Source organism: Mus caroli, chromosome 2, assembly GCF_900094665.2.
Source record: "Mus caroli chromosome 2, CAROLI_EIJ_v1.1, whole genome shotgun sequence".
NCBI classification, from domain to species: Eukaryota; Metazoa; Chordata; class Mammalia; order Rodentia; family Muridae; genus Mus; species Mus caroli.
This window is the reverse complement of record NC_034571.1, coordinates 67007331-67020051: the sequence shown is the minus strand read 5'-3', so window position 1 is coordinate 67020051 and position 12721 is coordinate 67007331. Positions and strand designations below refer to the sequence as shown.

Sequence of the window (12721 nt, the reverse complement as noted above, 5' to 3'; positions counted from 1 at the left end):
CCTTATGTGTGCTAAGTAGATAACTAAACCGAGGCTACTATGTTTTTAATTTCTGTTTTGGTATTTGGCTATTTTGCTGGAGCATGTCTTGTTAAAACCTTACAAATGTCTGATGACTAAGTATTGGAGAGAGAGAGAGAGAGAGAGAGAGAGAGAGAGAGAGAGAGAGAGAGAGAGAGAGAGAGAAAAGAAACAAGCAAAAAAGCACGGCCAATTCTTATTACTTCTTTACAACCCAAAACCAGACTGCAGCTGTTCTTGTTTTGATTTTGACTGGAAGCATCAATGCTGACAAGTACTTTTCCACGAGACTTTACAAAGTGGTCAGTTTTGTGGGCTGTTGCAGCAACTTTTTTAGTGACCAATCACTATACAAAAGAAGGCTGAGACCACGGGCAGTCAGTCGCTTGAATGCCAGTTTGGATTATCTAACTCAGGAATCCACAAAAGCAAGATGGTGGCCAGAATCACGACACAACATTCATCTGCACAACACCTTTCAACCTGAAGCCATGCCTCTGTTGTTCTGGCTCACACCGTCCTCTGTATTCCCTTCGGAGTGACTGATTCAAAACTGTCATTTATCCAAACATTCTCAAAGAACGTGCTGCCTATTTGGAAACAGCATAGCAAGACAGCAAACTTTGCACAGACCTTTCTGCTTGTTTGCTATTGTTTAACATGGAAGAAAAGCCAAAGGGAAGGGGGATGCCTGGAAACAGATTCCAGTGGGGAAGACAAAGGCCTAGGAGCTTTCTAAGTTGGTCAGCCATGATGAAAATGGGTACCTCATACCCACCAAACTCATCTTGATTTACATCCCCATTGCTTTGCTTGTTAATAAGTGCAAATGGTAAATAAAATCAAGTTGTCGAGCCAACATTTAGGCCATGACAAGTTTCCCTTGTAAAGGAAGTCATTTCCTACCATCTTGACTTTTAAGGCTACAAAAATCCTTGATGATCCCAGCAGACCCCGAGTATTGCATTGGGGCATGCATGCATACAGTGAAGCCTTCTTTCTATAATATAGAAAGATAATTTAACCACATGAATTCAACACCCAGGAATCATGTGATTTCCTATAGAGCATTGAGAATCCTGCACAGATCAAAGGGCACATAGTATTTAGTATTAGTGGATGCAGGATCTCAGCATACTGAGAGTAATGTGTGATGTGTAATATCTGTCTGATGTGTAACAGGTTTGTTGCCACCTGACTCTCTGACTTGCAAAATAGGAAGTATTTCACAATGCTTCATATCCTTGCGTGCCATGAGCTTCCTGCTCTAGACTACAAGCAGCCCCCTCTTCTCTCCCAGCTGCAGCACACCGACTTGCTGGTATTTACTGCCTTGCTCTAACAAGGCTAATGGTAATTTAATTTCTCCCGCTTTTAGCTTGAGATGGTGCTACCCTGCTCCATCTGTTTTCTTTTAGAGTTCTGACATCCCAAGGATGCCGTGTGGACTGTCTCCCCACCCACCTCTCTGCTCTCTCTGTTGTGATGGTGGAAAGCATCCTGGGGGCTCAGAAAAGGAACCAGCCACAAACCTCCAGGCCATTTAGATCTTTTGTCTGTTGAACCTTAATGAATGAAATAGTTACCATACAATCAACATTAACTTCAATAATCTTTTTTTTTTATTACCTAAAAATGACAAGCCAAATCAGTTCAATTCTGACCATGGCAGAAAACACAAATATTTCACTAAAATAAATACTAACACAGTGGAGATGAGTGAGGCACTTGCCTTGGGCACAACATTTAGGGAGGCATTTTTTAAAAGTCCCTCAGCAATCAAGATAAATGGTATTTCATCCCAGTAGGTAAAAAAACCAAAAAAACCCCAAAAACCAAAAACCAATTTTTTTTTTTTCAAAAACCAAATTTTAACTCAAGGATCATCCACAGTGCTTTGCAGAGCCATCTTGGAACCTTAGATGAAAGAGAAAATAAGACGAATCCTGTTTTGTCCAGAAATATGATTTTTCTGTGATTCTCACTAGCTTTATCCTGGCCCCAAGCCTGCTCAAATGTTCCCACCAGGGAATGTCATAGCCCTCCCCACTTCAATAGTAATTCAGGGGACAAAACATTGGCAGTTATTGTCAAGTTTAATTGCCACCTCTAGTTGACTGACTAACAGCCATAATTGAGGCCCTGCTTTGGTTGTCCTTTCAGTTAAAAGGTGTTTCCCAAGCCCAGAACTAGTCTTTTTTGGTCCCCAGAACCTCAAGATACCTTATTACCAAAAATCCATTGCACAAACCACTACATAACCCGCTTGGAAAAGCGCATTTGGTTCAATCCCTCAAAAGTTCCGCCGCCCACGGTAGTTGCCTCGGGTTCTCTCCTTGCTAGTCTTGGCCGAAAGTTGCCTGTGTGTCTTCTTCCGATATTCCACTTTAGTCCAGCCCCCTTCGCTCACCCTGCTCTCCTCTTCCCCTGCTTTGGAGGCAGTCTCAGGGTGCAGAGGCATCCCGGGGATGGTCCTGGGCACACGGCGGTCATGGTCATTTGGGCTCCTCTTGAAGTCAGGGGACTGATGAGTGTTCAGCGCAGACTGGGGTAGCCTGTAGAACTTTCCAGATCTTTCTCTTGAAGGTGTGGAATGCTGACTTTTCCCACCATATCTTCCTTTCGGGGAAGAATTGAGGGATACACTACCACGATAGTACTTGTTTCTGCTTCGGTCTGAGTAGCGGCCCCTCTCGGAGGAGCTGTCATTGAGGCTGGAGAAGCCGCTGTCCCTGGAGCTGAGGTTCAGGGAGGAGAAGTTTTTGGTCAGCCCATACTGCGTGGGGGAGGAGCTCCGGGAAGGGTTGATGCTTGGTATAATCTGCTGGTACTTCACCGGAGTCTGGGTCCTCCTCACCGCAGCAGCATAGGAATCCTGGTTGGCAAAGTAAGGAAAGAAAGGAGACCCCAAGATAGGGTTGCTTTGGGAACGCTGTAGAGAAGTGTGGGATGCAATCTGCCGCATGCGCAGAGTGTCTAACCATTGGCAGTCCGCACCTGCAGGGGAAAATGGAAATGAGCATCTTTCATGCCACAAAGCTGCATGCCTAATTCATAAGCCTGGCTCAGGCAATCAATCTCAAGGCTGCTTGGGGGCGTGCCAAGCATTGCCATTCATGGAAGTTCTAGGTAGGTACACGGGGACCTTTTTCTTTACTACCACGAACCCCTAGTGGGAAAGGTACATTGTCATTAAGGATGTAATATGGTTAGCATTTTTTTTTCTATTTTTGCAGCCATGGTCTGTCTGTATTAGAAACTTCACATACATGGAACAGTATAGTATCACAGCATTATCTTTCTAAACTGCTAATTCCATACAGTTTTAGCTTCTACCAAGAGGCCTGAGTTTGAAGTCCTGTTTGATGTGTGCCAAGGGAAACAGCCTCTTCTGGCCCATGACAGATATGCTGACGCCAGCAAAGGACTCTCCTGCCCAAAGCAGAATTGGTGTGGGGTAGTCTGTTGGATTTCCAGAAGGCTTTTCTCCTAAATATGAGGACAGATCAGGACTGATGCCTGGTGACTTCAGGGCATCGCTGTGTTTACAGGGTAGCCAGACACCACAGCAAAGCCGTGGGCGGAGCCAGTACAGTGTGTATGGCAGTGAGGGAAGGAAGAGGCCATCTCTTAAGATACCATAGTCAAACGTATTTGTCGTACTGTATCCAGAACCTTGGCCACCTTTAGACTTCTAGTAATGGAACACAATATATTTTATTCATTTAAATCAGTGTTTGCGGGACTTTGGAGGGTTTCTTAAAATGCCGACTGCTGGAGATGGGCCAGAGAATATGCATGTCTGACAAGTCCACAGAGGATCCTGCAGGACCAAACTTTGAGGCCCACTGAGGTAAACCAGGCGGAATCGGGGTTTTCTGCTACCTGTAGGTGACAAGGGATGTGCCTGATCTAACAGGTGAGCCTGAGTCTTCATATCACATTGGAACGGTGAGTGAAAGGCGGTGAGAAAGGGCAGAAGGGAGGCGCCAAGCTAAAAACTAGAGGAAGACAGGAGCTCTCCAGAGAGAAACTGTTGGGAGCAATCCTAGAAGGTGGAGGGTAGGGTGCTGATTTTCCCCGTATACACTCTTAAGGAAAGATTAAGTTACTGTTTCCTAAGAGATGATGCTTAGGAGATGTAAGGGACACCAATTTGGGGTCTGGGCAGTGTCCTGGGGAAGAACCATGGTCACAATGTAGGTGACCTTAAGACCTTCCCCCAACCCCACCTTGTTTTCTGCCATTCACCACCATCCATCACATCTGATGATACAGTCCACTGACTATGGGGGTGTGTGTAGAGAAACTAGCCCAGTAAGTGTTACCAGAGGGAATCTGGAACTCAGACTGATTTAAGAACAACAACAACAACAACAACAACAACAAAAATGTTTGTTTGGTGACTCTCAACATGGTAGGAATTGAACTATGTAAAACTTAGAAGCCATGGGCAGCCCTTGTGGAAATGGGGAAACTGGCCTCTCAGAAGAGACAATGCAGCAGAATCATAGAAGAATCCCACAGGCTTTACGGGGGCGGGGCTATAGGGGTTAACCAGGGTCATGACTATGAAAGCCCTATAGAAGTAAAATGTGCCCTGTAAACATCACTTATTATAAAGAAATCTTTTTTTTTTTTGTCTCCGAAACTCCTGTATAGCTTAGATGGCCTGGAACTTGAATGGTCCTCCTGCTTTAGCCCCCAGGGTGCTGAGATCACAGTTGTGAGCTAACACACCCAGCTAAAAGAAGAACTTGAAGGATTATGGCAGACATATTAGACAAGGCACACAGACTTAACCAACATAAAGGAGTTTAGAAATAGCCACACGAAATCCTAAGCCTAGTCATGGTGGTCACGGTGTTCCCTGATGGTTATCTGCAAAAGGGAGCAAACCAACTGTTGACAAAGGTGAAGGCATGATGTCAAATAATTTGTTGATGGCTTTTGGATGTTCTTCAGGATTCTGGCTACCCTGGCTGGTGGTCATTTAAGAATGTTTGTTCTGCTTGGCATGTCAGACGTAACAGTGGCCAATGTAGGAGCCAGACTGCCATGACTCAGTGACACTTGAGGGCAGTAAGTTAGAGTCCCACTTTTGTCTCCGTGCCTGACAGACAGCCTTCTTGTCACTGTCACAGAAATACTTTTCTCTTGGGGGGAAAAGCAGTGCTGCTGAGAAAGCACGGGTTTCTGTGTGCTTAGTGTATACGGCTCACGGTTATGAGGGGACTGCATGCGGCTTTGTACAAATTCACCTTCAGCACAGCGGCGAGCGTGCCTCAGTCCTACAGTCCTAGAGTTTCTGAGCCCACAAGTAGGGAATCAGAACTTTTGCTTGAGTTCACCAGATAATGACCGATTTCATAGCCTGTCAGCCGGCCTTGAACGCTTTTCTACATTTTTTAAATTACTATCACCAGTATCCAGCATATGCGTTGGAGTTTTTTCTCTTTACTGTCTCTCTTCAATTTGTGTGTATGCGTGGTGTGTGTGTGTGTGTGTGTGTGTGTGTGTGTGTAGAACAGCTCATGCCATGATGTTTGCGTGATTAGAGGACAACATACAAGAGTCAGTTCTCACATACACCGAGCCATCACACCGAGCCTCTCCATCCTGTCCTGCCCACTCCACTCTCGTTTGTCCATCTTCTCCTCCCTCCCCCGACCCTTCCTCCATCATCAGCGACAGGCATCATCGCTGGTTCTCTGAGTTAGGCATCCAAGCCACCCTCTGCCTGGCACTCTCCTCTGTAATGGGAATGTCATAACTAACATCCTGGACTCAGGTGTGCGGGCTGAGTTAGGGACACTAACTTACTGGAGTCGGATCTGCTGCCAGGGTTGCCCTCTGAGCTGGAGAACAGAGTCTGAATGGCAAGCTGGACCGCCTTCACCTCATCCTGAGGCTTCATTCTGTTCCACTGTATGGAGTGCACGTGCTTAGTGAGTTTTGGTGTTCTGACATCACTCTGTTAAAAAAAAATCAAAACCCCATAATCATGCGTATATACATTTATAGAATGAGAAGGGGAAACACATGTTATTATGCCATTTGCCCAAATTAGTGAATTTGAATAAGAGGAACACTTCAACCCCCTTTCTCATAATGGACTCAGTATCCTTTCTTCTCCCTTCTCCCTCTCTTCTCTCATTCTATGCCCTTTTCTACTTATCAGATTATAATACTTAAAAATAGGGTTGTCGGGCTGGAGAGATGGCTCAGCAGTTAAGAACACTGAGTGCTCTTCAACAGGCTGTGAGTTTGATTCCCAGCAACTACATGGTGACTCACAACCATCTGTAATGGGATCTGATACCCTCCTCTGGTGTGTCAGCAATACCATACTCAAATAGATAAATAAATAAAGAAATCTTTTAAAAAATAGAGTTGTCTTCTCCCAGAATTTATAACATTTGATAGAGCTTAATTTACCTCATCGATAAGGAATGTCTTTCATATTTGAAAAAAAAAATACCTTATTGAATAAATGAACATTGACCACTGTTTTCCTTAAGAGCACCTTTGGTCAGTCCAAGGGTGCTAGATACACATAGGGAGGAGAATGGCGTAAGGCTGCTCCCGGGGGAGTGAAGGTGAGCAGGCGCACAGGGAGACAGGATAGAGAGAGAAGAAATCTGGTATCAAAAGAGGATACCGGACCAAGACAACAGTTCTTGTCCTGAAACTTTCCCCATCACCAGATACACCTACAGATTACAGTTTCTTTAGGGCACTGGGTGTAGCTCAGTGGGACACTGGCTTGGCCTGTAAGTGGCCTTGGGTCCCTACAAAAAGGGATCTCTAGGATTCAATACAGTAGGGTGTGGTATACACAACCTTTATCTCAGAACTCAAGAGGTCGAAGTAGGTGGATCACTGCCAGTTCAAGGCTGGCCCTGGGTCTAATAGCAAGTGGGAGACCAGCTAGGGCTACATAGAAAATATCTTGTTTCAAAAAAGGAGAGAATAAGAGGAAAGGAAGGAAGAAAGGAAGAAAAAGAAAAAGAACTCTTTAAAAACTAGAGAGTGAAAAAGTGGCTCATCATCATCATGGAGCCCATGAAGAGGAAGAGGAAGGAAAGAAGAAACTGAGGGAGGAAGGAGGTTGAAGAAGGGCAAGCAGCAGGCATGGTGTGTTTAATGAGTTGTCTGCAGTAGGCGAAGCAAAGCCGGAATCAGTTAAAGGTGGCTTTTCCTGGGCGGATGCAGGGAGGGACCGGTTAACAGGTATCAGGATTGCTGACACATGTATTGCCTTGCAGGCTGCTGGGGTGAGGTGTACAAGGTTTGGGCCTCTGATTCTAAAATGCTAGATTGTGATAGCTCAGGAAATCTCATTGGAGCAGCATGCAAAGCCCAGTCTGAGGGAACTTCCTGCAGTGTACTACAGTCACTGTGAGGCTCACAGGTCAGGGCTGGAGGCAGGAAAGAGACACTGTTCCCAGAGAGAAACAAGGGTTGTGAGCATATTAATTCTGTCAGAGTACCCAGAGCCCCGGGGGTAGTGGTGGGGGCTTTCTTCTCTCCTGCTAAATGGAGAAAACCATTATCCACCTTTCAGTATTTACCTGAGGCTTGTGAGACAGGGCAGGTGTACTTGGCTCTTAACTTGGCTTATGGTGAACCCTTGCTAAAACTGTTGAGAATGGATGGAAGGTGTGTGTGCCCTAGCAGTGGAAGATACATCCTTGTATCTTCACCCGTCCCCGGTCTCTGTGCTATGACTGTGCCCCTCCAGCCTGTGCCACCTGGGATTCCTACCTTGCTAGGGTTAGTGTTCCACCAACCACGGAGACCTTGTTGATTTTTTACAATGTTATTCGCATTAATGTTTGAATACAGAATTGAAGTATACTTTCAGAGAGATGTTTTTATAATGGTAACTATGAATTTTTTTAAAATGGTAAAAGACATGAAACTTTAAATCTTCTTTTTAAACAACATTTTAAGTGTAAGGTATTGGTGACTTATGTATCGTAGAAAGATCTTGTGCATTTTCACCACAGAATCAGTGTGTCTCTGAAGCTTAAAATGATTCCACAGACTTTCTGCTATGCTTACAGTGAGGCCTTACTGGCGTCCCCAGACCTGACTGTGCCCACCTGTCTGGCTTCATCATTGTGCTCTGTGTCCTAGAGACTTGCACTTGGTGTTCATACGGCAGTTCTCTGATCTTTGACTACACAATCTACCACCCCAAGGCGTTGTTTTTTTTTTTTTTTCTGTCGCTACCTGACATGATAGTGACTGGTTAGTTGTAACTGGGTTATTCTCTAACCAGTCAGCAGGGAATGCTAAATGTATTTAGGGTTTCTCTGTGTAATAGAGCCCTGGTTGTCCGGGATTCTCTTTGTGGACCAGGCTGGCCTCGAACTCACAGAGATTTGTCTGTCTCTGCCCCTGTGGGCTGGGATTAAAGACATGCACCACTATACTTAGCTAAGCATGTACATTTTTAATAGCATGTTTTTACATCTTTTTCAAGTAGAAATTTATGGAATCTTTTGATTTGGCCATAACAAAGGCTCCCGAGGTAGTGGTAGAGGTATGTGGTATGGTATTTTGAACACGCACTCGTCTCCTCTCCTAAACTCCTATTTCCAAGTGAGTGCTACTCACTTTTTACATTAGGTTGGGCATACACAATACTCAATCAATATCTAAGGACAGTATAGACTAGGCATCACCCTAAATTCTATTGTGCTCTCTTTCCTTCTTCACATTTTGCTAGAGAAATTGTGTTCATCTTCGAACATGCATGCTGGTATGTAATGTCTTTTCCAGGAAATCCACGTACTAACCTGTGAGTAATTACGGAGACCCGACCAATCCCTGCTCACGAACAGGGGCTGAAACTCTCATCCTGTTTTCAGGAGCTTACCTCATATGTGACCGTGCACTCCACAGTCTGATCCTCCGCTATTCCCACGATCCACTTCTCCATTACAAATGGTGGCTGAAACACGGAAGTTAGGACGGCTTAGTATCAGAGCACAGCCTTGTGCTGCCTCGTGTGGTTGAGGCCAGTTAGTTGTGCCATAAGCAATTTTCAGACAGGGACAGAATATCAGATGACCATAAAACATTGTTGGCTTATAACATATGTGTATATTGGGGCTTTGTTTTATATATATATGTATATATATATATATATACATATATATATATACATTTTTGTATATATATGCATATATATACTTGTTTTTGCAAAAATAATCTTTGGATGGCTGAATTGTGTGCATGTCCTACTGAGGGGAGACAGTAGTCCCGATCTCCCACGGTCTTCTATGTTTCTGTGAGCGAGGGTCTGGCTGTGTAGTCCTGGCTTAGAACTGGTCGATGATCCTCCTGCCTCAGCCTCCCAAGTATTAGTATCACAGATGTACCACCATGAAGGTTCTCAATCCTGTCTGGGGTGACACATGACATGCCATTCAATCCTATCGGCAAGTTATTAATTCATGCTGTTTGAAGCTGTAGCCCAAAGCTTTCTCAATATTAAGATAAAAGCCATGATAATATGAGAGGCCCTTTTAGTGTCTTCCTAGAGGGTGAGCAGTGACTAGTGTAGAGGATTTGATAATCACTCAGCTTTCCAGTCTGTCAGGCTATCATGCCAAGAGGCTTGTACCAATAAAGACATTGTGGTCCTTTCTAGTTCCCCAGACATCAAAACATAGTGTGTCCCCACAAAGTAAGGAAACATTAAACCAAACCATAGTCTCCCAGGGTAAGGAATGCCATGGAAGTGAATTCCAGTTATATAGAGGCTCCAACACAAATACCAAACCAGCCTTTCAATGAATCTGCTTGATTACAAGGACTTGGTCATTCAGCCATCTTATGTCTATGTGGAGAACACACAAGTTAAATGCCATGGCTCTGTTGACTCATTCTGTTTCCTACTTGTGTCTGCGCTCTGACTCTTTCCAAAAAGCTCCATTTTCTTCACTAAAACTCAACACACAGTTAAGTTACTCATGTACCAGGGTTGATGATAACTTGAGGTCAGGATGACCAGCCGTACTGTGCTTTGTCTGAAGCACTAGGTCTTCTACCATGGGTTTTGTTTTTTTTTTTTCCTAGTACAGTTAGGGAAAACAACTGATTTTTTTTTCCCCATTCTGAGGATCAAGTTAAGCATTTTCTATCAGATTTTCTTCAGGGTTTCTATTGACTCTGTATTACTACCAGGCTCTCCAATCACTGTAGAAATCTTCAGTGTGAATTTACAGAGGCTACAAAGTAGTAACCTGTCCCCCAAGTGGCCTTATCTCAATCCTTCTGACACTGAATAGCTCAGACTGGGGGTGCGGCTTAGGGGTAGAACACTGTCCAGCGCACAGGCCCTGCACTCATCACCAGCAGTGAAGAGCAAAAATGAAGTATTCATCATCACAAGTTTATTCAAAGTTTAAGTCAATGCAGTTTCAAGTAAATATTTTCATTGATAACATTTTTTTTTTACTTTAATAAATGATAGAGTAAGTATGAGGAGATGTAGGATTAAAAAGAATCTTAAATGATACTTTTTTTTTTGTTTGCAGTGCTTTTTATTTCACACAGCATAAGTGGAATTTTAACAAAAAAATTATCCTCTCAATCTGCTAAATAAAATGTGCCTTTCAACAGGCAGCTTGAGACCGAGCTGATGTGAGCATCCAGGAGCACAAAAGCCCACTGCTGCGGTATTCTAATGTCTTTGTTTGATATCTGTGAATTCAGAAGAAGCTTTTAAGCTGTAAATAGAACCTTACCTTTGTCATCTTTAAAATCTCTGCATCAGGGAGGCTAGTGTTGAAAGTCACATCTTTTATGTAGGTGATTGCAACTTCGTCCCCATCCATCTCCATATACATTTTCCATTTGCAATCCTGGAATTAAAAGCAGAATCACAGCACTGAGAGAGCGAACCGATTTTTTTTTTTCCATTTCAGTGTTTTATAACACAAAAAGCATTCTAAATGAAGTCATGTGGGAGTGCCTTATTTTTCCTTTTCTGAAAGAATACATGAAATTAGATCCCTTTTTATATCTAATAAACCCCACTCAGTGCAGCCTTAGGGTGGAACTGTTTGCAACAGATCCATTTAATGTGCATACATATTAAACACCATAAGGATATTTCATCATTGGCACAAAAAGAGTCATATTTCTCCATTTCCTATTCTTTTAAGCAATTAGTGTTCTTGATCTACCTACTGGCATTTTCCCAGAACTAGCGGTGCCATGGGTTAAAGATGAAGCCTGCTGTCTTCTTTACAAGGAGGAGAGCATCACTGCAGATGTGATGACAACTGACAGCTGAGCAGCTATGAAAGGCAAAGGAATCCTGAAGAGCTGGGCAGTTATGGAAGGCATGGGCAACCTGGAAAGTTGGGCCAGCTTCTACTGACTGTTCCCATGTATGAATATGAGTCTAGTTTTGCTAGGGCCTTCAATGTTTCATGAAAGCTAGAAATTTAGATTCTTTTGTAAAACCCACTTAAATTTTAATACTGGTATATTAAATCCACAGCAATACTACTACATAGTTCTGTATATTATTGATCACTGGGGGAATGCTAATTCAAACCACAGGGAGTTATTATACACCAGCAGAGTGCCTGAGGCTGATAGCATCAAATGTTGGTTAGAATTTGAAGCTACTGGAACTCCCATGCTCTGTTGCAGAAATACAAATGGTATAATTACTTCAAAAAACCTTTAGCAATTTTTTTTACAGAACTAAAACATACACCCATGACTAAGAAATTCTACTTGTATAAGCATTTAGACAGAAGAAATGGAAAAAAATTATTTGGGTATGTTTTTAGAAGCCTTAACTTAATAAAATGATAAATACTAATTTAAAAAAGGGAACAGAATTTCTATATGTTCACAGAACAGTCCAAAAGTTACTGATCCAGAAACACGTGTGCATCTGAAGATCAGCGAGAAAGAAGTATCAGGCAGAAAGAAAGAACTCACTAATGAGTGTGTTTTTCTGACACTCAATAATAATCTTCTGGAAAAAATTTCAGAAGATTGATTGCCTCTTTGATGGAAAGAATATGAGAGAACTTTCCTGAAGTGGTAGGGCTCTATTGACAGAGCTTAGGGTAACATGAGGGTATGTATGCACTTGTCAAAACCAGTGACTGTATACACAAGGTCTATACATTTCTTACTGACTCCTAGAGTATTGGCATGCTTAGGAAGAAGGATTCTGGTGTCTATAAACTACTTTGAAGTGTATTATGAAATAATTATTGCTTAGGTGGCTGGAGAGATAGATAGATGACAAAGAAAATAAGCAGAGTAAAATGTTAATGGTTAGATCAAAGTGGGCATATGGGGTTTGAATACAAAAAACACTGCTGTAGAAAGAATTTAGTAATAAAACATTACATACGTATACAATGGGGTACAGAGCTAAACAAAGACTTCTCAACTGAGGAATACTGAATGGCTGGGAAGCACCTGAAAAAATGTTCAACATCCTTAGTCATCAGGGAAATGCAAATCAAAACAACCCTGAGATTCCACCTCACACCAGTCAAAATGACTAAGATCAAAAATTCAGGTGACAGTAGATGCTGGCGAGGATGTGGAGAAAGAGGAATACTCCTCCATTGCTGGTGGGATTGCAAGCTTGTACAACCACTCTGGAAATCAGTCTGGTGGTGCCTCAGAAAATTGGACATAGTACTAC

At 43.0% G+C, this 12721-nt stretch overlaps 1 protein-coding gene across 2 annotated transcripts in view; it reads right to left on the bottom strand.

Annotated features, from left to right (window-relative positions):
* Positions 1-1620: 1620 nt before the first annotated feature.
* The window catches only part of Map3k20 (mitogen-activated protein kinase kinase kinase 20), a 162615-nt gene continuing 151514 nt past the window's right edge, over positions 1621-12721 (bottom strand). For both annotated transcript variants that reach the window (XM_021151301.2, XM_029474337.1), the window contains exons 17-20: positions 10785-10901; positions 8909-8983; positions 5845-5995; positions 1621-3018 (exon numbers count right to left, since the gene is read on the bottom strand). In XM_021151301.2, coding sequence (XP_021006960.1) covers positions 2315-3018; positions 5845-5995; positions 8909-8983; positions 10785-10901 — 1047 coding nt within the window. In that variant the 3' untranslated portion in view covers positions 1621-2314. The remainder of the gene's footprint in view (positions 3019-5844; positions 5996-8908; positions 8984-10784; positions 10902-12721) is intronic.